At 43.4% G+C, this 27,518-nt stretch overlaps 1 protein-coding gene across 5 annotated transcripts in view; it reads right to left on the bottom strand.

Moving 5' to 3' along the window:
* hap1.S (huntingtin-associated protein 1 S homeolog) overlaps window positions 1-14,115 on the bottom strand; it is a 31,404-nt gene extending 17,289 nt beyond the window's left edge. For 2 of the 5 annotated variants that reach the window (XR_005964761.1, XM_041578980.1), the window contains exons 1-3: window positions 7,803-7,941; window positions 4,147-4,430; window positions 2,792-2,986 (exon numbers count right to left, since the gene is read on the bottom strand). Coding sequence is in view for 4 of the 5 variants with exons in the window: in XM_041578980.1 (XP_041434914.1) it covers window positions 2,792-2,986; window positions 4,147-4,430; window positions 7,803-7,915 (592 nt within the window). In the remaining variant the exon portion in view is untranslated. Of the gene's footprint in view, window positions 1-2,791; window positions 2,987-4,146; window positions 4,431-7,802; window positions 7,942-13,987 lie in introns of those variants that run through there. The other 3 variants (XM_018237943.2, XM_018237942.2, XM_018237945.2) reach the window with 3 other exon arrangements.
* Between the last annotated feature and the right edge of the window lie 13,403 nt (window positions 14,116-27,518).

The raw sequence follows: 27,518 nt of genomic DNA, 5'->3' as shown, positions 1-27,518 counted from the left end.
GGGTCAATGGTTCCACCTACAGTTAACCTTCCACTTTTGGGACTATATTGTGTAGGTCAGTGACATGAAATCCAAGTAAAATCAATTTGTGATTCAAAGGGGGTGAATACTTATGCTAGGCGCTGTACATATTTAATAGATTAATAAAGTCAATCTTTGCTCACAAATCTGCCTCCAGCACTCAGTGGTCTCATGGAAATAGGCTGAATAAAACCTGTTTTATATATATATATATATGATTTCTTTTTACTGAATAATAATGGGCTAACAGGTATAAATAGTGATCATGTGGATTGAGCTTTGCCCTAATAAACACGATGCCCATCACTGACACTATTGGGATTATTTTGATGACTGCACTTTATATCAGCGGCACATAATGGGTGGGAGCCACAAGGAGAGGGTTAATGAGGATGGGAGGAGGCTGAGCAATAAAGCAGTGGCCTTACAAGATCATAAAAACAAGGAGTGGAACAAGGGTTGGGTGGAAAGAACTTGCCATTTTGCCTTGTAGCAATACAAAGTGGATATGACTATTGTAGAGTTAAGAGCCAAGACTGGGATTTGTTTTGGGCGACAGGTGCCGGGTCCCTCCCTCTTCCAACTGTCAGCTCCCATTGCCTACGTGCTGCTCAGCACACACACTGCAGCCTCTGCCCTTCAGGAATCCAGTCCGACGGCCCAACACCCCCTGTCACTGCCACAATAATAATAATAATAATAATAAGAGCAGGAGCAACAGCCACAAACAGTCAGACACATGGGCCTCTCACTGACCCCCCCAGGCAGCCTTTGTCTCGGGGGGAAATAACTGCAAACTGTCACTTTGCACTTGTGCATCTAAGTGCCACCTCCTGTATCAGCCGTCAGGTCCAAAACTGGATTGCTCTTTGCACCCTTCCCTGCACTTTGTAAGTGAGGCCTTTCTGCTCTTACATTGTAAAGTTTAAGGATTCTTGTATGGGTGCTAAAAAGCTTTCTCTGCCCCATTCAGTTGGGCAAATTAGGGAGTGTTAGGGGGGCCTGCCCTATGGAAGTGATCAGGGTGTGATTGTGCTGCCCCTGCACTTGTAACAGGGAAGCTGATAAATCCCCCTAAAAGGGATTCTCTCATGATTTTTATGGTGTCGTTTTTATTTCTAAATGACATTGTTTACACTGCAAATAATTCACTGTACAATATAAAATGTCATTCCTGAAGCAGCAAGTGTATTTACATACCTCCCAACTGTCCCTTTTTTGGAGGTACAGTCCCTCTTTTGACAACTCAACCCGCAGTCCCTCATTTGTACTGGAAAGTCCCTATTTTCTCTGCACTGAACAGCCAGAAAAAGAAACAAAGTTTCTCACTTAATTGGCTTTAAGCAGAGAGCCCAGAACAGCTAACAGGTGCAAATACGATACTGTGTAACAATTTTGGGACACCAAAAAACTGTTTAAATAAGGAGAAATATTTTCAAACTTGCATAACCTGCCAAATGAACATGGTAATTAGGGGGTGTGGCCACAGAAAAGGGCGTGGTCAAAAAATGTAGCTGTGCTACGTGTGAAAAAATTTTTTGTCCCTCTTTTTACTTCCAAAATGTTGGGAGGTATGTATTTAGTTGTAATATTGGTGTGTAGGTGCATCTCAGCTCATTTTGCCTGGTCATGTGATTTCAGAAAGAGCCAGCACTTTAGGATGGAACTGCTTTCTGGCAGCCTGTTGTTTCTCCTACTCAATGTAACTGAATGTGTCTCAGTGGGACCTGGATTTTACTATTGAGTGTTGTTCTTAGATCTACCGGGCAGCTGTTATCTTGTGTTAGGGAGCTGCTATCTGGTTACTTTCCCATTGTTCTGTTGTTAGGCTGCTGGGGGGAAAGGGAGGGGGGTGATATCACTCTAACTTGCAGTACAGCAGTAAAGAGTGAGTGAAGTCACATGACTGGGAACAGCTGGGAAATTGACAATATGTTGAGCCCCATGTCAGATTTTAAAAAATTAAATATTAAAAAATCTGTTTGCTCTTTTGGGAAATGGATTTCAGTGCAGAATTCTGCTGGAGCTGCACTATTAACTGATGCTTTTTGAATGACAGTATCCCTTTAATGTTCAGTAAAATGTCATAGAGCTGCTTTATGATCTAAAGTGTACACCAGCCAATAAGGCCCATTACTTACAGCTATTCTAGTAAACACATAAGACTGTTCTGCACATTCAGTGAAGCTACAGGGAGTGGAGTGTAAAGTCTGCAGGGGAAATTAAAGGCCACGCTGGCTGGGGCTGATAAGGAATTGGGTGTCACAAAACCAACCCAACTGGCCTCAAACACAAACCCATACAGTATCCAGTTAAACATTAACAACCAATAGAAAAGAAGCACAAACAGGCGCTGGCTGAGCAGATAAGGACATTAGGGTGGAAGCCAGCGACAAATCTTCTCTACTGTGGGCGACTAATCTCCCCGAAATTCCTTCCAGCCGGAAAGAATAAGAATTGCTGGTGGGATGGCGTATGAATCGCTTCGGATTTCCGAAGTTGCCTCACAAGGAAACTTCAGGCGACTTCGGAAATCGGAAATCATGGGGAAGACATATACAGCAAATAGTGAAGAAAATGACAGGAGGGCTGCAAGGAACCTAATGTTGATGAAAATCTGCCTCTCCATAAAGAAGCCAGAACTACAAATCAATGGCACAGACAGCCTGTGTCTAAAAGCAGCATTTCTTAACCCAAAACCTAGATTGGTTATTGGGCCAGTAGAGAGTGAGACTAAATAATGCCCCTGCCAATTTCTTGTGGCACTTACTGAAGTAGTTGAGGGTCTCTGCTATCTGCTCAGGGGTGAGCTGGAGAGGCAGGTCCTGGGGCAGGAGGGGAGTGTGCAGCCAATCGTCGTGCTCATAACCAAACATGGTGTCGGCCCGCAGGGTGTAGCGGGGCAATTGCTCCTGCAGGAGGCTAATGATCTCCACCTCGGGCATGTCTCCATTGGTGCACACGTCTGCAAAGCACAACAATACAGCCATTACATGGGGGACACACAAAGAAAGAAAGAAAGTAACAGGCATATCAGACTCCCCATTTCTCCTGATGCTACAGAAATACAACTCCCAGCAACCCAATGAGTGTTGGTGCAATGATGGGGGAACTGGTAAATGGGATGCGTTTCATGGGCCCCTTTTCATTTGAAAGGATAAATATGCTTCCAGCAAACAAAACATAACTGATTCTATAGTATAGTAACACTACCCTCACTTCTTGCCCTGGGAAAGTGAAAGAGGCAAAATAAGAAGAAGGTTCAGCACTGCCCTCTGCTGGACAAAGCTATAACTGCCGCTGCTGCTTGGAGTGAAAATAGAAAATAGACAGGGAGAGGGCGACACTTCCAAAGAGAAGCTGCAGCACTAAATGCAAAAACAAAGTTGCACCTACAAAACCTGTGTATTAGGGTGACTGTAGCAGCACCCACTGCATGTTCTGTAACCTGGGTACCAGGCATAGAGCTGAGGTGCATGGAAACCCTGGCCATGTATTTCATTTGCTCCAAATACATTGACTATGTGCATGGACACACACAACACGGCTGTAAATGACCCTGTAATATTTGGAATATCCGCACTTTGCATCAAGTCCATGAAGCTGCACTGCTCACAATGGCTGCTCATTTGGTGCCAATGAAAAGGGAAAATTTCGCTTTCCAGACATGGCGCCAAATTGACAGATTGTCTGAACGGCTTAAATCAATCCAATCGGTTTTTGTGCTGGGTAAAAAAAACATTGAATGCCCAATGACACCCCGTTATTGTGATAATATTCTTAAAGAGAAGGGGGAGTCTATGCTATCAGTCCAAAATAAGCAGCCGGAGGGCTAGAAACGCGTTAAGCGTAATGGTTGCGAGCATTACCGACAATACTTTGCTTATATATTTTGGACACTGATTTTAATGGATGAAATAAATATTGAATTTTAAACGTCTGACTCCAAGTGGCACAGCTCAAAACTCATATCATTCAAATGTTTGATTCAATTTAACAACATAAGATGTTCAAATTAGTACATACTGACCCCACCTTACGCGTTCCGTGCCCTCTGGTAATAAATCAAGTGTGTTATTGTGCACATGGGGCAAAACTCCTCTGTATCAAGTGCCATTGTATTACCTGTGATTGTGGCGGCATCTCTGTGGTTTCCAGGCTTGTTTGGTGAGGCTCCGAGTGTCTCATTGTTCTGGGGGGCACAGACGGGGGCAGGCGGCTGGAGGTTGGGGGACTTTGTGGCTGGGGTACTGGCTGCCTCCCAACTCAGAGCCGAGGGGTCCAGCTTGGCAGGAGTCAGCGGGAGAAGCAGGGTGCCATGCACGGACGATTTCAGTAGCGCCTGGTCCGGGAGGCAGAACAGAAAACCGGGGATCCCCTCAGCGAGGCTGCTGCTGCTGCCGGCACCCCTGAAACACATAGTCATTGGCTTATACCTACACACAACATTTAGTCTGGAAATTGACTGAAATGCACATTAGTGTGTAGCTTCACTACTAAACAAACTATAAATACATGTTAATAATAATAATAATAATAATAATAATTCTATTATTAGGACTTGTTTTCACCCTGATCCACATACTGACTAGAAACCAAAGAACCAAGAGGGGCTGAGAATGTGCCGGGCGCCTCTTTATATCTTTATTTATCACAATTAAATGGGGATCATTGTCATATTTACTGTACAAGTCCTCCCTTACACAGTCACCTGCGCTAAGCAACACAAGAAGTAGCTCCCTGTGCCACAGAGCTTACACTCCAAGCAGCCAATGTAAAAGGGGTAGGGAATTAGACGTCACCTCTTATTATTATTAACATATTATGCATTGTCTCGGGTTTCAAAACCTTTTACTTAATTAAGATCTTTCCGTAATTTGGATCTCCATATCTGGTCTACTAAAAAAAAAAACAGGTTGGTTTTGCTTCCAATAAGGATTAATTATATCTTAGTTGGGATCAAGTACAAGCTACTGTTTTATTATTACAGGTATGTAATCCAGAATGCTCAGGACCTGGGGTTTTCCGGATAAGGGATCTTTCCGTAATGTGGATCTTCATTCCTTAAGTCTACTAGAAAATCATATAAACATGAAATAAACCCAATAGGCTGGTTTTGCCTCCAATAAGGATTAATTATATCTTAGTTGGGATCAAGTACAATCGACTGTTTTATTATTACACAGAAAAAGGAAATTGGTTTTAAAAATTTTGATTATTTGGATAAAATGGAGACGGCCTTTCTGTAATTCTGAGCTGTCTGGATAACGGGTTTTCGGATAACAGATCCCATACCTGTACAAGGTTTTGTTTTACTACTACAAAGAAAAAGGAAATAATTCTTAAAAAAAATTGATTATTTGGATAAAATAGAGTCTACGGGAGACAGCCTTTCTGTAATTCAGATATTTCTGGATAGTGGGTTTCCGGATAATAGATCCCATGACTGTAATAACGTTCAAGATTAAGATTTAGGAAGAAGGAGAGCCGTACAGGTTACAATCTAAGCTCCCCACGACTGTATTATAATACAGTTATGGGACCTGTTATCCAGAATGCTCCAGACCTGGATAACGGATCTTTCTGTAATTTGGGTCATCATGCCTTAAGTCTACTAGAAAATCATATAAACATGAAATAAAGCCAATAGGCTGGTTTTGCCTCAAATAAGGATTAATTATATCTTAGTTGGGATCAAGTACAAGCGACTGTTTTATTATTACATAGAAAAAGGACATTATTTTTCTTGACGTTGTACAGTGGCTTTACCAGTTTTTTCACCAGAACTTTGTGACTAAAACCGCTGTTTCTGTAATGCACTTGTCCCGGTACTAAATGACTTCTAGAACGGGGGAGCAGGGAATTAATCTTTTTGTTTCACCAAACAGTCCGGCTGTGATCCAATGGGACGGCAGGATGGTCAGTCCAACTATAGGAGGCAGTAAAGTTCAAGCTATAATAGTCCAACTAATGGGCCGCTGCTGCAGTTACAGGGAAAGAACACTAGGTGGCAGCAATACAAAGGCTTTTTTCTCATATCTGCTCCCCTCTCTATTCATTGTCTCTTTAAAGGAGGTTCACCTTTAAATTAACTTTTAGGATATTATAGAATGACCACTTCTAAGTGATGTTTCAATTGGTCTTCATTCTTTATTATTTTTTATAGTTTTTTTTTTTTAATTATTTGCATTTTACTTCTGATTCTTCCCAACTTTCAAATGGGGGTCACTGACCCCATCAAAAAGCAATTGCTCTGTAAAGCTACACGTTTGTTGTTATTGCTACTTTTTTTTTTACTCATCTTTGTATTCAGACCTCTCCTATTCATATACCGGTCTCTTATTCAAATCAGTGCATGGTTGCTAGGGGAATTTGGGCCCTAGCAACCATATAGCTGCTGAACTTGCAAACTGGAGAGCTGCTGAATAAAAAGCTAAATAACTCAAAAACCACTAATAAAAGAAAATGAAAACCAATTGCAAATGGTCTCAAAATATCACAGTTAATCATCAACAGTTAATTTAAAGTGGAACCACCTTTAAAGGAGAACTAAACCCTAAAAATGAGTAGGGCTAAACATGCCATATTTTATAATTAAATATTAAAATATTTCTAATCTGACAATTATCTATTATGTTTGTAAAATACAGTTAACACAGTAAGCACTCTAGTTCTTAAAAGAAAGAGAAAACTCTGCAAAGGCAATTGTGTCTGGGGAACACAATAAAAAGCGACTGCATATCACTTCTTGGAAATACAAACATTAACAATTCAAATAACTTTTTTATTGTTTGCTTTACCTGCATAAAGCTCTGCAAAGTGATCTACTTGGGACTTCGACAAATCTCTCTTTTATCTACTTTTAAAGATGTTAGCGGATAAATCAAAGAATTTGAAAAAACAGCGCCGCCTGCTAGTTATCCAACAGGCTACAGTCGGCTGAAAATGAATTTAATGAGAAGATGTGATGATTTGAAATGGGAAATGCCCTTTTCTGCTCATTAAATTCCTTTCCTAGGCAGAAGAACGTCATTCAGTTTATAGCAGCCAACTGGGAATAACCAGCAGGTGGCGCTCTTGTCCTTCATTCAATAATATATCAGTAGTTAATAAACTGCTAATATCTCAGTAGGGGCTCGATGTATCAAAGACACATATGTGAACAGTTTAGAACACTGATCCCCAACCAGTAGCTCGTGAGTAACATGTTGCTCCCCAACCCCTTGAATGTTGCTCTCAATGGCATCAAAGCAGGGGCTTATTTTTGAATTCCAGGCTTGGAGGCAAGATTTGGTTGTATAAAAACCAGTTGTACTGCCAAACAGAGTCTCAATGTAGGTTGACAATCCACATAGGGGCTACTAAATGGCCAATCACAGCCCTTATTTGGCACCCCAAGAACATTTTTCATGCTTGTGTTGCTCCCCAACTCCTTTTACTTCTGAATGTTGCTCATGGGTTCAAAAGGTTGGGGATCCCTGGTTTAGAAAGTCAGCAACTGTCAGTTGGGAATGAACTGAACAGGAGAAAAGTATTGGAAAGTGAAGTGTCAGTTTATTGTCACTATATATATAGTGCCGGCCCCGGGGGTTAATATTGGATGGAATGGATTTATACAGAGTTTAATGGATTATTCTGACCATTCCAAGTCTTGGCAGCCAATAAATCCCAATGGCATGAAAGGAAAGTGCTGCCCCGATGCCCCACACTGAGTATTGACATTGGTAACTAATATACACAGACGCCACTCCCTGAAGCCTTGCGTTTACCTGTGTATTTACCTGGGTATTAGTCTTCCTCCCCTGGTTACACCTTTGCCATCTGCTTGTCCATCACCAATTCCTCTGTAAAGCTGCCCATACATGTTGAGATTTTTAAAAGATCCGATCCTCATCGTGAGACCGCGATTTTCTCGGACCGACAAAGATTTTTTAACCTTTCCTGACAGATGTCGGCCGAAAAATCGTAAGATGTACGAACGTTCGAATCCCACTAACCGCACGATAATTTCGAAGGATTAGTCGGACTTCTCAAAAATTGGCAAGAAGAATCGTCGCGTCTATGGGGAGCTTTAGTAGAACTATTTGCCTCCTTGGGTCCATCCTGGGAACCCCCACGTACCCCTCCGTCTTGTCTATCAATCAGCTTTGGTGCAATTACAGCAAATGACACAAACATGACAATAAATAAGAAAATGCAGCTTGTGCAGAATGAAAGGTGGATGTTTGTGGATAAATAAAAACCCCCTTTAACACCGGGCGTTCGAGTCGGATAAAGTAAATAAACCCCCTTTAACACCGGGCGTTAGAGTCGGATAAAGTAAATAAACCCCCTTTAACACCGGGCGTTAGAGTCGTCTGGTTAAAGTGTAGCCATTACACAAACAGGATATTAAGATTCAATTCTAAACGAGGGCAAATAAACGAGCCACTGACAATGAGGCGGCACTTGGGCCTTTGTTTGCAGAAGGGCTGATGAAAGGGCCAGTTGGGCTCATGAAAGATCTGAAGAAACTGAAAACTCTGTGTTTTTCTGTGAAACGGCTCAAAGTCTCATGTGTCCTTGTGTGGGGGTTTTCTTAATTGGGGGCAAACATGGCACCTGCCTGTGAATTTTGCTGAACTAAAGCTCTTTCCCTTTTCCTGAGATGCTGGGGGATTCCAGGGATCATTTATTAGGGTGCTGAAACATGGGGGGCTTCATCAGCCAGTGGGACAATATCTGCCCCTTTGCATCAGATGGAATTGCCCCATGTAAAATCCTGGATAATCACTTAATAATATAATAATATTCCACGTTATTGAGTGATACCCCAGGATCGGCCCGTGGGTTTGCGCATGATTCCGGGAGCAGATTTAGGATAAACGTCACTGCTGTTTCCCTTATAGCAGAGAATAATGACAGTTTCTGATGGGCCTCATGGGCAGTTACATGGGGCAGGTTATTGGAATAAAATAGTAGCATTTGGGTTGCCACCTTTTCTGGAAACAAATAGCGCCCTTCCTATATTAGTGATGTTTTTCCCTATTAATAACATTGGCAACTGGGACACAATAAATCAGTATATATATATAAAATGATATAAGGAGGAAACCTCCAGACACATGGAGGTAAGTATCCAGTACCAGGAGTGGGGTTGTCCCCCCATTTGGCCCCAGACAGAAGTGCAAGAGCATTAAGGGGTGTTTATAGAGTGTGAGCTTCTGTGCCTCCCCCAGCTGCAGAGCACAGGCAGCACAGTATTGATGGGATACAAGCAGTTCTGCAGCTGAGCAAGGCAATACTACTTGACACATTGCCCCACCAACAGCCCCCCAAGTGTCTGCACCCCTGCTTTTTTGCACCTAATAAGTGTCACTCACTTGTTTTGCCCCAGTTTCATCCTCCTATCTCTGCCCCAGGCATGTGCCGACCCCTATCTCCGGTGCTGACTGCGACACCCCCTAGATCTACAAGGCAGGACACAGTGCAAACATCACGGGGGTCTGCACCCATTTTTGCCCTTTATTTGCAAGTTTGGCTAAAGGGGCGCCCATTGCTTTTGAGTCACAGTTAAGAAATGACCTTGACTGTTTCCAATGTAAGTGACGGGGCAGGAGTCTACTACTCCTTTATACAGACTGGGCCACAAAGCAGGGGGAGGGGCTTCCATATGATTTTGCAGATAGGGGACACAATAAGTAATAATTAACCTCCGGAGCAGAGAAGCCCCCAACAAACACCAGCTTTGCTTACTCAGCAATTATCTCCGGATATCTGATCCCTTCAACAAACTTTGTACTCAGTCCAGGAGCAACTTTTTAACTGTGTCAGGTCCAGTGTGAGTCTCATTTGCACCAATTTTATTAAAGAACATCACTGCAAGCGGCTCCCTTGTACCAAAGAGAGAGACGGGACCCCCGGCATCATCACATTTCCCAGTGACAAAGAGATTGAATCCTGGGAAGTTCAGTTCCTGCACCAGATCCTTGTGACCTTCAGTGACTCTGGTTATGTCTCTGGGCTGCACCGAAAACATATTAAAAACGGTGCCTATAATCTCTAGTTTTATTGTGAACCAACAAATACTGATTTCTCTGCAGGCTCACGGCCATTGTCAAAGGCGGCAGTTAGAACAGGCAAATGCATTGACCAACAGGAAGTCAAATGAGCCTCAACTTCCCATGCAATGTGATTGGTCGGCCTGTAAGACATGTGGCCCAGTTTGTTTTATAATTTTGTACCTTCAATATGTGATAAGCGATAGGAATTCAGTATATTTTTAGATTACAAAGGCACCGGGAATTCAGTTTTATGATTATTATACAGGAAGGGAAGTTAATCCAGGGATAACATGTGACGGTATTTTCTGATTAGAGAAGGGATTTTATTTTATGGAGGCGACACAGTTTTATTATATAAGCCTTGGGTCAGACAGAAGAAGGTTTCTGGCCATTTACTGACTGCGGCAATAAACCAGTGTATTGGCCATTGTTTGCCAGCAACTAGGGTTGCCACCTTTTTTGGAAAAAAATAACGGTCTTCCTATATATTTCGATTTTTTTCTCTATTAATAACATTGGGGTCAAGCATCATTTTTACAGGTCAGGCCTATGAAATACTGGCCAGGTGGCAACCCTACCAGCAGCATACACATGTTGGACTGGCACACAATGAATAGGTCCATTGAGACTTGAGGTTGGTCTTCCCACTGGCCATTGGGACTTGCAGGGAATATTGACATCTTCTCCTAAAGATGAGCACAGCCATCCAAACGCCACTGTCATTAGCAAAATTAACTGTACAGACTGCTAATGATACCTGGCAGGTAGGTAGGGCTACTCAGAAGCCAACTAGCCATGTGCCAAGCTAAGCACTAACATCATATGGGTCACTGCCATTGGACTCTGCAGTAGATGGAGAAACAAGTGAACTTTCTGCAACTGGGAACCTGATGGAAAAGTCTAGTTCTGACAGGGGTATAGAGAACACAAGACACGAGTATATGTAAAGCCAACTGGGAGGAGGTGGAATAACAGTTTGAAGAAAAAGGCAAATAACTATAAAAAAACAAATAATTGAAAGTTGTTTAGAATTGGCCATTCTATAACATATGAAAAGTTACATTAAAGGTAACCCAGCCCTTTAAGGATACAACATGCAATAATGTGGTACTTTGTAGCAAGTGTCTGGGGGAGACTCCTGTTTCAGCACAATAATACACAAAGGTAAGTGTGTGCACAATGACAATGGACTTCAGTGGCCTGAACACAGCCCACACCTCAACCCAACTGAGTAATAAACTGAGACCCTAACTGCATAATAAACTGGGACCCCGACTGACTAATAAACTGGGAGCCCAACTGAGTAATAAACTGGGACCCCAACTGAGTAATAAACTGGGACCCCGACTGCGTAATAAACTGAGACCCCGACTGAGTAATAAACTGGGACCCCGACTGCGTAATAAACTGAGACTCCGACTGAGTAATAAACTGGGACCCCGACTGACTAATAAACTGGGAGCCCAACTGAGTAATAAACTGGGACCCCAACTGAGTAATAAACTGGGACCCCGACTGCGTAATAAACTGAGACCCCGACTGAGTAATAAACTGGGACCCCGACTGCGTAATAAACTGAGACTCCGACTGAGTAATAAACTGGGACCCCGACTGCATAATAAACTGAGACCCCGACTGAGTAATAAACTGGGACCCGACTGAGTAATAAACTGGGACCCCAACTGAGTAATAAAGTGGGACCCCGACTGCGTAATGAACTGGGACCCCAACTGAGTAATAAACTGGGACCCCGACTGCGTAATAAACTGAGACCCCGACTGAGTAATAAACTGGGACCCCGACTGCGTAATAAACTGAGACTCCGACTGAGTAATAAACTGGGACCCCCACTGCATAATAAACTGAGACCCCGACTGAGTAATAAACTGGGACCCGACTGATTAATAAACTGGGACCCCAACTGAGTAATAAAGTGGGACCCCGACTGCGTAATGAACTGGGACCCCAACTGAGTAATAAACTGGGACCCCGACTGCGTAATAAACCGAGACCCCGACTGAGTAATAAACTGGGACCCCGACTGCGTAATAAACTGAGACTCCGACTGAGTAATAAACTGGGACCCCGACTGCATAATAAACTGAGACCCCGACTGAGTAATAAACTGGGACCCCGACTGAGTAATAAACTGGGACCCCAACTGAGTAATAAACTGGGACCCCGACTGCGTAATGAACTGGGACCCCAACTGAGTAATAAACTGGGACCCCCCGACTGCGTAATAAACTGAGACCCCGACTGAGTAATAAACTGGGACCCCGACTGCGTAATAAACTGAGACCCCAACTGAGTAATAAACTGGGACCCGACTGAGTAATAAACTGGGACCCCAACTGAGTAATAAAGTGGGACCCCGACTGCGTAATGAACTGGGACCCCAACTGAGTAATAAACTGGGACCCCGACTGAGTAATAAACTGGGACCCCGACTGCATAATAAACTGAGACCCCGACTGAGTAATAAACTGGGACCCCGACTGCATAATAAACTGAGACCCCGACTGAGTAATAAACTGGGACCCCGACTGCATAATAAACTGAGACCCCGACTGAGTAATAAACTGGGACCCCGACTGCATAATAAACTGAGACCCCGACTGAGTAATAAACTGGGACCCCAACTGAGTAATAAAGTGGGACCCCGACTGCGTAATGAACTGAGACCCCAACTGAGTAATAAACTGGGACCCCGACTGGGTAATAAACTGGGACCCCGACTGAGTAATAAACTGGGACCCCGACTGCGTAATAAACTGGGATCCCAACTGAGTAATAAACTGGGACCCCGACTGAGTAATAAACTGGGACCCCAACTTACTGATCCCAAACTTTTGCCGGTCTTTATTAATGGAAACAAATCCCCAAACTGTGTTCCAAAATGCTGTGAAAAACGGGTGGGAAACAATCACACACACACTGTCACTGATCACTAAATACCAACTGGAAAATAAGCAACAAAAGGAAATGTTGAAGCTTCATATAATATCCTGCTGTGCCATATAGTAGCCGCACAATAGGAGGCCATGAGTAGCATCCTGCTCTCCATACAAAGTCACAGAAGGTACAAAAAGATAAAATCCCATGAGATTCTTGTGACGTACAGGTAATTATTTCATGAAGGAAGTGACTAGAAATGAACAACAAGTAACAAACAAGGGTCTAAACAAAGCAAAGCCTCTGCCTTTATTTTCTTCATTGTTTTTAAACCCTCCAAAAACCCAATTTTGCCTTAATAAAGAGAAAGTTTGCGTAACGTATATTCATTATGAATGATTAATGCCCCGAGGTGAGTAAATGACAATTAACAGCAGCGTCTGTCCCTTTCTATTCTCGGCCCCACAGAGACTTTTGTAACAATGTAGCCGGACGCACTTTGTTACGTTGTATAACAAACAGACACACAATAACAAACCACTTACAAAACAATGAAAATTTGGAATGAAATTATTAAGTTACTGAGAATGACATTTTCTTTCATGGGGGAACACTTGTATTTTAAGCTTTACGGTTCCTATAAAGGTTTACTGTTATTATGATCTATAATAATCTAAGCCCCAGCATTTCTGTGTAGAAGAAGAAGGACCTAGTGAGGGGTCTCATGTGCAAATACCCCAATATACGACATCTAAATTGTCACCTTTATCGTCACCATCATCACCAGTAAGTTACAAGGAACTTTACAATCAGGAGTCTTACATTCATTTATCAAACAAGGGTTACAGAATAGAATTTAGGATTGGTGGGGGGCTGCTCACGAGAGCTTACACTCTATCAAATCAAACTGGGGGGGGGAATAGCAAAATAAAGGAACGGTGCAGGGAAGAGAGGGAGTAAAACAGAGGTAAAAAACCAGGCAGTATTTGTGCAGAGACGAATAAAAGGCAATTAATGGGAAGACTGACCTTGCAAGTTTGTAGTGCATGGCTGGAGGGCTCCTTACACCCCAAGATTATGTCCCATCAGCACCTCCTTCACAGCCTGCCCCTGTCCCTGAGAGACTGGGAGAGACTGGGAGAGACTGGGAGAGACTGGGAGAGGGAAAAGTGTTGGCTGGATATTTCGGTAGAGAGAAGAGGAGGAGGAGGAGGAGGAGGAGGCAGTGAATACACAGGGATTAGGGAGAGAGAAGTGTATGACACTGTGCAACACTATCTGTCACTTATTATATATCCATCAGGATGTGTCTCTCTCTCAGCACCCACCTAGTATTATTAATAATAATAATAATAATAATAATATAATGTGTCTGATATAAAGGAATCAGGACACCTCCTGGGCATCTCTAATAGACACACAGCAGGGCGGCCCCTTGGCACAACTCACACATCCGCTACCTATTGTGCACTGCTTACACTTTATTACAATTTCATTCACAATTTATGCACAATAGCGATAATGTCACCCATATACATTCACTCACTCAGTCACTCACTTACAGCCACTCACTCACAGTCACTCACTCAGTCACCCACTCACAGTCACTCACTCACAGTCACTCACTCACAGTCACTCACTCACAGTCACTCACTCACAGTCACTCACTCACTCAGTCACTCACTCAGTCACTCACTCACAGTCACTCACTCACAGTCACTCACTCACTCAGTCACTCACTCACAGTCACTCACTCACAGTCACTCACTCACAGAGTCACTAACTCACTTGAATAAAGGTAGATGATCACTTGTTAATTATCTTTAAATACTGTTGACTCCAGGAGTCCATGAATCTGCCCCACTAGAGAAATCTGCCCCACTCAGCGCAGGCACCGGAGTCCATTCCTTGCTCTATAACGGCACATGGGCATGTTCCTTATATACAGGTAACAGGCAACTTTTCATCTAATACAAACAAAGAACTTTATTGTTAGATTGTGCCCTTGGTGTCCTTGTATTTTTCCAGAACTGTAGGCCTGGGAGAAGGAGGAGAAGATTAAACACAAAATGAACCCGAGATCTCTGCACCTTATTCAGACAATGATCTGGGCCCAAGCAGAGTTCAGGCAAGATATAAAGTAGCTAGACGCTGCAGGCCTGCAACAGGACCTCCTTGGCAGCCCAGAGGTTAAAGGAACAGTAACACCAAAAAATGAGTGTTTTAAAGTAATAAAAATATCATGTAGTGTTGCCCTACACTGGTAAAACTGATGTGTTTGCTTCAGAAACACTACTATAGTTCATATAAACAAGCTGCTGAGTAGCAATGGCTGAAAAAAGACTATATGGCACAGGATAAATAGTGGATAACAGATAACACCATTATGTTCTACAGAGCTTATCTACTGTGTAACCTGAGCCTTTTCTCCTTTGAATGGCTGCCCCCATGGCTACACAGCAGCTTGTTTATATAAACTATAGTAGTACTTATCTGTTATCTACTGTGTATCCTGTGCTTGAATGGCTGCCCCCATGGCTACACAGCAGTTTGTTTACATAAACTATAGCAGTACTTATCTGTTACCTACTGTGTATCCTGTGCTTGAATGGCTGCCCCCGTGGCTACACAGCAGCTTGTTTATATAAACTATAGTAGTACTTATCTGTTATCTACTGTGTATCCTGTGCTTGAATGGCTGCCCCCATGGCTACACAGCAGCTTGTTTATATAAACTATAGTAGTACTTATCTGTTATCTACTGTGTATCCTGTGCATGAATGGCTGCCCCCATGGCTACACAGCAGCTTATTTCTATAAACTATAGTGGTGTTTCTGAAGCAAATGGTTGTACCGGTGCAGGGTTGGTGTTACTGTTCCTTTAATACACCTGCTAGTTGAATGCGTATGATGTTTGCCCAGTAAAGAAATGCATGGAAATGACACTCACACATGCACTTGTGTTGCTATTAGGCAGTTGGTCGTTCCACTGGGAACCCGTGTGTCTCTCATGGGCCTGGGTTGCCGTGACTAGATGTCACGTAGCCTTTAGGCACCAGCCTGGCAACCACCAGGCAATTGCCCGTTTAAAGGGAAATATACAGGCAGTGTTACGGCACGCTTAGTCGGGGGAGTTTATGTTAAAAAGTTGCATCAAACCCCTTTATGGTGCAGAAATAAACTCATCCACATACAGGTGCTTCTAAAAAAGAAGGGGGCAATGTCTCTGTGCAGCACAAGCAGACAGGCCCAGGCCATGTTGTAAGCCTGGAAAGAACAACGTGACAGGAGTAGTGAAGACGTGGTATCAGCCGTACTAATGAGGGAATGGTGGGGTTACCAAGAATGTGCTGAATGGAGGAATAGAATGTAGTGTACCAATTAGACCATTGGATAGAGTGGGACAATAAGGCTGGATTGATATCTGGCCACGATATCGATCGGGAAGGTTTGATTTTTAACCGACCGACCCGTCGGAGCCCCTTGGCGCATCGTAATTCGACCGTTCGGCCGAACGTTCGAATTACCCCCGATATAGCCATGCTGTTAGTGGCATATCGGGGAAAGATCCGCGGATCTTTGAGTCTATGGCCACCTTAAGAGCAATAAAATATATATATAATACAATTACGTTTCCTCGTGTTGCTGAGGCCCCAGCCTCCCTGATTCTCATTGAGCAGTTGTACAGAGAATGCACAAGACCCCCAGTCCTATAATGAAGCACCGAGCTAAGCCAAAAGATCCTAAATCTTTGATGAGCTTTTATAGGGGCAAAAGGGAGAGCCCCAGGAGCTGCAGACAGGGGAACAAAGGAGGGATTAGGGCTGGATAATAAAATCATTGTATTCGGGCTCAGTGAGGCCTATCTCCCCCTTCATATCCAGAGAAGTGCAAATCCGCTCAACAATAAATTGCACTCGCGGAGTTAAATGAAAGGTTTGAGGCCGAGTGTAGTAACACATAAGTGCGCACTCATTACACTTCATACGTCCACATTCATGAACTGCAAACTGAGGAACAACATGCAGCCCACCATACAGCTACCCGGATACACAACAACTCATCCGGATATACAGATATATTATTATATATATTATTATTATATCCCATCCAATGCCCCCTGTGCAGCACGACACTGATCTCTCGCCCATCAACTGGGATCCGTTGTAAGAAAATTCATTTCCATTTATTTTAAAACATGATTTTCTCTGTATTAATAAAACAGTAACATGTACTTGATCCCAAGAGTGAAGTTAATAGTGAAATTCCTCAGCTCTCCATTTATTTTATGCGACTTTTAAAGGCGTATTTATCAAAGGGTGAACTTTCACTTTCGCCCATTAATAAATACGCCTTTGAAAATCCCATAGAAATGAATTGAGAGCTGCGGAACTCTTTGATAAATGTACCCTGCGTTAATCCATCTTTGTGGCAAAACAATCCTGTTGGGTTTATTTCATGTTTAAATGACTTAAGGTGTGGAGATCCGAATCACAGAAAGATTCCTTTCCCAGAAGACCTCTAGGTCCTATACCTTTACTTTGTGCCACATTAAAGCACATAGGGGCAAATTCACTAAGCGCCGAAGCGCCAGACGCTAGCGTCAATTCGCTAGCGTTGGGCATTTTCGTTACTTCGCAAATTCACTAACGAACGCTGGCGTAGATTCGCTAGTGTTACTTCGCACCCTTACGCCTGGCGAATTTTCGCTAGGGACGTAACTACGCAAATTCACTAACGCGCGCAGTGTACTGAACGCTACCTTTTACGCTAGACTTCCTTCGCCACCTCAGACCAGGCGAAGCGCAATAGAGTAGATAGGGATTGCTTCAAAAAAAGTCAAAATTTTTTCTAAGTCCCAAAAAACGCTGGCATGTTTTCTACATGATGGGTGATAGGCTGAAAAAGATCGAAAAATTTTTTAGGGCTCCCCTCCTTCCCCCCTACATTTCCTGACTCATGGCAACTTACCTAGACAGTGGGCACATGTGTAGGGCAAAATAAAATTTTATTTGATGTTTTGAAGGTTTTCTTGGCATTTGTAGTGCTGATACGTATTCCTCCATTGAAATTTGAATTTGGCGCCGTATGCAAATTAACCTTAGCTAGCGTAACTTCGCTTCACTTAGCGAATCAACGCTAGCGCAACTTTGCAACCTTACGCTACCCCTGTGCGCAACTTCGGATTTTAGTGAATTTGTGGAGCGCTGGCGAAACTACGCCTGGCGAAGTGCAGCGATGCGCGGCGAAGTTGCGCCTGGCACAACTACGAATCTTAGTGAATTTGCCCCATAGTGAGACATAACTTTTGTAAACATATAAAGCTAATGGCACACAGGTACAAGAGAAATGGACTGGGCTGATTTGGGTCTGGTCCTGTCTCCATTCCCAGTGTTACATGAATGTGCACAAAGTCCATATTTCCCATGTTGCACTATGAAGTCTTCCTATCTGGGCTCATTAGCCAAGTGATCATTAACTATAGGGTTTCCTTTATTTTGACAGCTGCCTGTGTTTAAATATCCCTCTAAACGGATTAGTAGGGCTGACTAAGGATGCTGGGATTCGTAGTTAAACAGAACAGAGGTGACTTCATGTAACAGCAGCTCCTCCGCTCCCAGTTTTCATCCAGTGTTTGTCCATAATCAGTAAACAGAGCTAATGAGAGTGGGACGTGACTGCCGTGGCACAGCACTTGGACTACACGTGCGCTCTCGAGGCGAGACTGCTGAGGTAACACTGATATAGCAGCTGACTGCTTTTATAGAGAGGCACGGAGCCACAATGAACCTGTCTGAACCATGAACCTGGGATTTGCTCACCCCTTTACCAAGGAAAAGCTCTGCACTGACAAGCACCCGCTTCTACTGACCCACACTGCACCCTGCCTCTGCACCCAGGACCCACAAACTCATATATATCCATAATATATGGGAATCCATTCAACAGGATATATTGCTATGGAGGGCAGGGTGGGATCATTTGCAGTGTTTGTAAAAGCAAATGAAGTCGCAACTTGTTTGTCCCTTTCTTTGCTTTCACCCCTGTTCTCACTCCTGAAGCAATGTAGCAATGATGTTAAAGGGATACTGTCATGGGAAAAAAAAAAAATTTTCAAAATGAATCAGTTAATGGTGCTGATCCAGCAGAATTCTGCACTAAAATCCATTTCTCAAAAGAGCAAACTGATTTTTTTATATTCAATTTTGAAATCTGACATGGGGCTAGACATATTGTCAATTTCCCAGCTGCCCCCAGTCATGTGACTTGTGCTCTGATAAACTTCAGTCACTCTTTACTGCTGTACTGCAACTTGGAGTGATATCACCCCCCCCCCAGCAGCCAAACAAAAGAACAATGGGAAGGTAACCAGATAGCAGTTCCCTAACACAAGATAACAGCTGCCTGGTAGATCTAAGAACAACACTCAATAGTAAAAACCCATGTCTCACTGAGACTCCTTCAGTTACATTGAGAAGGAAAAACAGCAGCCTGCCAGAAAGCATTTCTCTCCTAAAGTACAGGCACAAGTCACATGACCAGGGGCAGCTGGGAAATTGACAAAATATCTAGCCCCATGTCAGATTTCAAAATTAAATATAAAAAAATCTGTGTGCAGTGAAAATGAAAGTCCCTTTTCCAGTGCTCAGGGAAATAGAATTTCACAAAGAACTTAATCACCCTCTCACACCCTCTCGTACGTCTGCTGGACTTTGCCCTAAAGCTGTGACTTCATTACCGGCTTGTGGAATTGGCCTGGCCGTGCCAGATGGCTCATTGCAACAAATACAAATCGGTTGTACAGGTAGAGGGGTGGATACTGTTACTGTGCCCTGAAACAGCCGGGCAACTCCAGTTTAGTACAAGCGCCTGCCGCATTTGAGCTGTTTATTAACAAAGAACAATCCTGAAAGTGCAATTTAACAGGTGACTGGAAAACTTAAAGTACTAATATAACTTGATTTTACAGAAATTAGATGACTCAAATGTCTGCGAAAAGTTTTCCATTAGCAGCTGGGACATCCCTAAAACCAGGGTAAGAAGCTGCACACAATCTAAGATATAAATCAAGAACAGCCGCATCTTTTTTAACTCCCCGTATCTAGCTTCACAAGGTAGAGTCCTGCGCGGAACCAATATTTGAGACCCAAACCCACAGCCCACTACTAGGGTTGCCACCTTTTATAAAAAATGTTACCGGCTGCTGGGGGCGGGGCCTCAAATGGGTGGACGTGACGTCAAAAGGGGCGTGACGTCAAAAGGGGCAGCCACGCAACGGAGACCCGCGGACTCTAGAAGAGGCAAAAGAAAAGGTAAGTTGCAGGGGATTGGGGTCAGACCGAGGGCTCCTTTTGATCGTATTACAAATTTACCGGCAGCTACATTGCCGGTAAATTTGTAATACCGGCCCCGTCCTTGGCAGGTATTTAACCGGCTGGGCCGGTAAAATACCGGCCGGGTGGCAACCCTACCCACTACCCGAACCTGCATAATTATTTACTTGGAATCACTACACGACCCGGCCCGCAACTGCCTTATCCGTAAGCCTTAACCAATCCGTAGCCTGACCCATAGCCCGTCAACCACCATTAAACAGGAAGTGTTGTTGCTGCAAACCAGAATATAGACCCGTAACCTGCAGACCAGCATCTATACACGAACCCAAAAATCCTACCCTCATCCCGCAGGGTACCCGCTGGTAACCGGCAGGTACCCAACCCTCTGCAGGACTATTCCAAAAGATCCTGAAACTAATAGCATGATCACCCCCTCTCCCGCATGTAGGAACAACACCACCAACACCGTTCTATGTCAAGCAGCACCAAAAAAGGACACAAAAATCAGAACAAAATGACTTGTTGCCTTAAGAACCAAAGTAAAAGAAAGGGATCCAAGGAACTACTGATTGAAGGCAATTGCCACCTCCCTTAGAGAACCCAATGCAGCCAATTGTAAAGCACAAAATGAGAGATTTGGCCAATATGCTTTTGTTGAAGCCTTCATGCATCATAGAACTGCTAAACTGGAAACCTGTCTCACTTGCATGGAGTTAATGGTTAAAGAGATGGTTTCTCCCAGTTGAAAAGACATTCTGCATAGAACAGAGGATATAAAAGAAATTGCATTTTATAACATGGCTTCATATTCTGCCGAAAGGAGGCCTTTCTTCAAGTTCTAGTCTAGAAGGACTACATTTTTCCTAGTTGTTTTGGGGGGTGGTTCTTCAGAACCCTTGCATTTGATGGTATCTCCAACCAGTTCAGCTCCTCAAAGAGAAAAAAATAAATGCCCCAATGCTTCAGCTAAAGGCCTGAGGAAGCCAACAGCAATCAGATTAGCAGACACAAACCATAAGGGGTATTGCCAACAAAGCAATAAGCTTCCACTGATACAAATGCAACTGATTCCAAGCTTGGGCACAGGAGGAGGTGAGTTCAAACCCGCCCAAGGAGCACATTCATTTCAGTGGCTCCAGCAAACAAACATGGCACTGGTGTTGATTGGGGTAGGACTGAGGGCAGGTGGGAGCTGTTCCTATATCAGGGATAGGAAGGTGACCTAAAGACTTGCCCTGAGGGAAACCTGTGTTTGATAGTATCCATAACTTTACATAATATTATCAGTCTATAGAGTGAGCAGGAATACGTGCAGTTCAGCAACACGCGCACTGATAGGAATATACAATAAATTTCCTTATCCAGTACGGGGCACCTGTCGTCTCTTTATCACCTGTGTGTGCGTGCTCCGTCGGGCATACTGAGCTCCATAATGTCATGGGACAATAAGGAAATGGGACAGTGGGAAACAGAAAGTCTGGGAACACTGGCCTGGCAGAGCAGCTTCCCAATGCCAACTACATGGGAGTCTCAGTGATAGGGGCTCCACTGACATCTGGATCACATGACAGCAATTCTATATATACACAGTATATATATATACTGGCAATCTGTGAGTTCTGGCAAATGCCAGAGGGGCTGCTCTAAGGTGCCATAGAAAGTCAGTATTTAGTGGGCTGGTGGGGGCTGTTTGGGCCTCTGTGTACCTGAAATGCCAGGGCCTATTTTAATTCTCAGTCCGGTCCTGATATATATACACAAATATAGGGCTTTATTTAGTCCATCATGTGCATAAGTAGGAGCTGCCAGTCTACTTCTAAGCACATTGCCTGCTTAGCTCTTCCACAACAAAACCTGTAATACACTTCATTTGTTCAATTAGATGTCAGTTCAAAATAGATGACAGTGTATGCAGAGATAACGTTTCCCACTGGCTCCTCCCCCTCCCGAAAATGTTCCTGCAGCACTAATAATGCAAAGAGCATGCAGAGCACGTCCCGACCTATTAAACAGAGTGCTTTGGTGGAACACACATAACTTATGTGCAGGGGAGGTGCCAGTTTTAGATTCCTGCCCCGGCAACCAGAAGCATTAACCCTTTTATACTGCAGGTCCCATAAGATAAGTATAAACTGCTGATTTTCTTTAGAAATACAAGGAATTTGCAAACATTTTAGCCTGTTAAATGATCAGAAAATAAAGTCTCCCCTCTAAGGGTAGGACTCTACGAGCGATTTTGTCGCGATCCGACACGATGTGACAAAACGAATGCGATTTAGTTGCATGCGACAAAAATAAGGCAAGAGATAGAATTGCCGCATGGTGTCGCAGCGTTGATCCGACGCGACTGCCGGATGCAGACGCAGCCGACAGTTGCGTTGGATCAACGCTGTGACATGATGCGACAATTCTATCTCTTGCCTTATTTTTGTTGCATGCATTTTGTCGCAGCGAGTCGGATCGTGACAAAATCACTTGTGGAGTTCTATTGTTACTAAGTGTCTCACCTGTGAACACCTGTAACCTCTCAAAAACTCAACCCTTTCAATATAGATTATTTCTTGGTATATTTATTGGAGGTACAGGGTCGCCACTTATATAATCCAAATATAAATAAAGGGGGTGACGACTGAGTTTAAAGCAATAATAATAAGTAGTTCTTTGGGTATTGACATAATAAGACTGACTAGTGATTTGCTGCAGGGAATATAAGATTTTACTTGGAAATAGAAGGTAGAAATATGCAGGGTGCTGGCTTGTGTTTTTAGGCTACTGATAATAGAAGGCTTTTAGCCATAGACTGCAGGGGAGATGGGGATACAATGAAAGGTTATTAGGAGTAAATTTGGAAAAGTCTGAGAGTATGTTAGAGTAGTACAACAAAGCTATATATACATTATGGCCTGTTAATATAAAATAGAGGTTCCGGTTGGCAAGTTAAAGACATGTATCACTAGTGGGAGTGGGGCTGGGTACTCAGTGGGCTGTATGATTTCGGGTGGCAGAAGCTAAAGAAGCAGACGGTGGCAGGAAAGTGTGTCCACATTGTGCCCTTAATTCCAAACTCTCAGCATTTGGCTGATGGGGAATTGTGGGAGTTGAAGGCTGGATTTAGGGGAAGGTAGTACTGCACATGTACAAACAGCTCCTACACCCTGGAATATATATCATGGAGAGATACAGCATGAAACTTATGAGAAGCCCCAGCAGGGAATTAAGGTTTAAGCAGACTTACTGTTTCGGTCAGTGCCTCAGATTCCCAGAGGTTGAACTAGACGTCTCTGTAGCAGTGCTCCTGTGCACCCGGGGGCCCCCAATTGCTCTCTCTGTCTCTCTCTCTCTCTCTCTCTCTCTCTCTTGTGTCCCGGCTTTTCCCTCCTGCGACCAGCTCCAGCCCTAAGGATCTCCGGGAATCTCAGCAACTCCTGGAATGAGTAAAAAGAAGATGTGTCGGCTTGTTCCCAAGTTGGACTGTGATGGGAAGGGCGGGTACATAGAGGAACGACTACAGTTGTGAATCAAGAACAGGGATTAAAGGAAATGAACACTGATTTCAATTGCAATTCTGATAACCGTAAATCCACTGTACATTAAGAGCGGATGTTTATTGGACAGTTCCTAAGAATAATGATGTTTTCTGGGTAACTCAGTGTAACTCCCTCTTTCTCTTTGCCTGGAGCCACAATAACGGATTATGTCAGAAGGTGCAATTTTCTATTTATATATATCTATACTGCTTCAGGAATGACATTTTATATTGTAGATTTAATTATTTGCAATGTAAACAGTGTAATTTAGAAATAAAAACTACAATAATGACTCCACTCATTATCCTACAGTACAGAAAGATGCTTCACCAGGAGATGCCATGTCAACACAACTGTGACAACTTTGCCAGCCAGTGAGTGTCGTGATGACAAAGAAACAAATAGAACAAGAGAAATGTACACACAAGTCACACCGCTGCTAACTCTGGGCACTTGAATCTTCACCGGCACTGGGTGGCGCCATCTCAACAGTTATCCATGTGTATTACATCAATGGCTTCTTGGTGCCCACCCCAGTGCCCAACATAATAATGTCTTTTAAGCAACTCCTCCAACTGGCCTTAGTTCTCCGAATAATAGAGCATTGTATGAAACATGAGCATATATGAATGCAAACGCCTAGCAGGCACCAACTTGTTGGTCAATCTAAGTTCTTTATTCATCAGACGCTTCCATTTCAGAAGAATACAGTTACCATTTGGATTCAGTGATGCGATGACTGAGCTCTTTAAGAGCCTGGAAGATGCCCGGGCATTGCACTGATGCCAGTCTGGATGAGACACATGTAGGTGTTCCCAACCACTCCTGCCTGTATGGGCACATACCTGAACAGGAATTGAACACATCCGACTCCTACTAAATCACTGGCTGGTGTATGAACGGCAAATGTCTTTTCTTGGGGTCTCATTTACCCAATAATAGGGACACAACACATTCACTCAATTTGCATCATTTGTAAAAGTAGGGATGCACAAATCCAGGATTCAGTTTGGGATTTGGCCTTTTTCGGCAGGATTCAACCAAATCCTTGTGCCTAGCTGAACCGAATCCTTATTTGCATATGGAAATTAGGGGAGGGAAAGGAAAGCACATAACTTTTTATTGTAAAAAAAAAAAAATGTTTTTTCCACTTTTTCCCTTCCTGTCCCTAATTTGCATATGCAAATTAGGATTTGGTTCAGTATTTGGCTGAATCTTTCATGAAGGATCTAAAAGGCACAATATTATCATTTCCCTTTCCAAGGGATTCTGATGGCAGGACATGTATTATTGACTATTCTGAGCACAACATACTAGGTGGGGCTTTGTTTAGCCAACAGAGGACAGGTGCCTGAACAAATGAAACTGCAACACACACACATATAAAAGTCATAACATCTGCTTCAAGAAAACACTGTATGTGTACAGCATAGCAATAACTGCTGTATCAACTTGATCTATTAGTGACTGTCTATTCGACAACCCCTAAGGGCATTGCCAGACACTGTTATACAACTATTCTCCATACAGATCATTGTCTGCTTCAATACAAAGGCTGCATTATCTTACAGTCATGATGTCACTATCAAGTTGGGGTTCATTAAACAAAACCCCTGAAGGCCTTCAAGGAACAGCCCTGCCACCTGCTACACCAGAAACCCATGGGACGTTCCTTGTTCTTTAACAGAAATGCCACCCATAGCTGAGATGTTGCTGCAAGTCAAGGCTTTGGAAATCGCATGTAAGATTCAATGGATAGTTTACTTTTAAGCTTCAACCAAAGAGCAAATAGACATGGCCAGGCTTGTAATTCATCAACTGAAGGAGTTTCATGCAGAAGAAAATAAAGTATAAAAATTCATGTTCTGCATGAAAGGAAAATAGATCATGTTCCAACGTAGGGTATCGGACTGCTTGTTATCACAGTCCAACATAAAATATTTGCAATTCAAAAATACACCTCAGCTAAATAATATGACCAGGGGCTACACTGCTAATACCGGGGACAATGTAACATCATATAAGAAGCTCCAGCAGTTGTAAATCAATGGAATAAACAACCAGTGTCACTTCTGCCACAAAGTCGGAAACCCTGAGATTTAGGGCAAAGCCTGAAGGTAACAGGTAGGCCGTGCAGTCAGCATGACATGGCAGAACGTTGCTGAACTACAGGACAGGTTCAACTTCTAAGTACACAACACCCACAAACTGTGACTGAAGGTGAATTGAGCCTAGGTGGGATTTGAAATAATGAGAGTAAAATGTTCAGAGTATGAGAGAGTGCCAGCCCTGAGGGAAAACACATATTTTTCATTCTTTTGTCTCATTCACAGGCAGGTTATTTAACTTTTACTGCTTTGTCACTAGTTTTGAGAAGGTACAATGACCAACTGGTGGATCTGTGCTTTCTTACCTGGCCTAGTTCAGTGGAAAAGCCATATAAAATTGGATTTTACATTCAGGTGGTCTATCTCCATACTGGTGCTGGTTAGGAGCATGTAGAGGGATCCAATGTCTAGGCATGGGAGTAGGATTACTAACTAACTACTATCAAATGTTACATAGTAAGTAAGGTTGAAAAAAGACACACGTCCATCAAGATCAATCTTTTAAGTCTGTAAATAACCTGCCTAGTTGATCTAAAGGAAGGAGAAAACCCCCATTTCGAGCCTCTCAAATTTGCCTTAGAGGGGGAAAAATTATTTAATGACTCCAAGATGGCAGACTAGTCCAAATGTACCTGTTACCCATCATACAATAGGCCGGGGGGGGGGGCAGGTTCTATTGTAAAAAGTTATCCTTAAAAAAACCAAAACCCTCGGTTGCCTATTTTGTGCAGGGTTATCTCTATAAGTGTTCCATGTCATCGTCTCACTGGTGAAACCATACAATCGGTGCTATAAAGAACAGCAGGGTTGGTGAATACCATGGACACAATAGACAATTTGTAGAATAATGTCAACCAAGAATTGCTGGGATTGGAATACAATTCTAAACGGTCATCAATCATTCAAAACGGTATGTGCCAGTGCCTGCAACAGGTAGGTATTGCTTGAAAATACAGTGATAGTCCCCACTGGAGACACCTTCTTGAGTCTCCACTTGAGACATCTGCTTGAGTCTCCACTGGAAATAACTGCTTGAGTCCCCACTGGAGACACCTTCTTGAGTTTCCACTTGAGACACCTGCTTGCGTTTCCACTGGAGATAACTGCTTGAGTCCCCACTGGAGACACCTTCTTGAGTCCCCACTGGAGACACCTTCTTGAGTCCCCACTGGAGACACCTTCTTGAGTCCCCACTGGAGACACCTTCTTGAGTCCCCACTGGAGACACCTTCTTGAGTCCCCACTGGAGACACCTTCTTGAGTCCCCACTGGAGACACCTTCTTGAGTCCCCACTGGAGACACCTTCTTGAGTCCCCACTGGAGACACCTTCTTGAGTCCCCACTGGAGACACCTTCTTGAGTCCCCACTGGAGACACCTTCTTGAGTCCCCACTGGAGACACCTTCTTGAGTCTCCACTTGAGACATCTGCTTGAGTCTCCACTGGAGACACCTTCTTGAGTCTCCACTTGAGCCATCTGCTTGAGTCTCCACTGGAGATACCTGCTTGAGTCTCCACTGGAGACACCTTCTTGAGCAAGGACAAGACTGTAAAGCCAAAAGGCACCCTCCTGACTCTGGAAACAT

Source organism: Xenopus laevis, chromosome 9_10S, assembly GCF_017654675.1.
Source record: "Xenopus laevis strain J_2021 chromosome 9_10S, Xenopus_laevis_v10.1, whole genome shotgun sequence".
In the NCBI taxonomy this organism is placed as follows: Eukaryota; Metazoa; Chordata; class Amphibia; order Anura; family Pipidae; genus Xenopus; species Xenopus laevis.
Note: the sequence above shows the minus strand (reverse complement) of the source record. Positions and strands in the feature narration are given on the sequence as shown.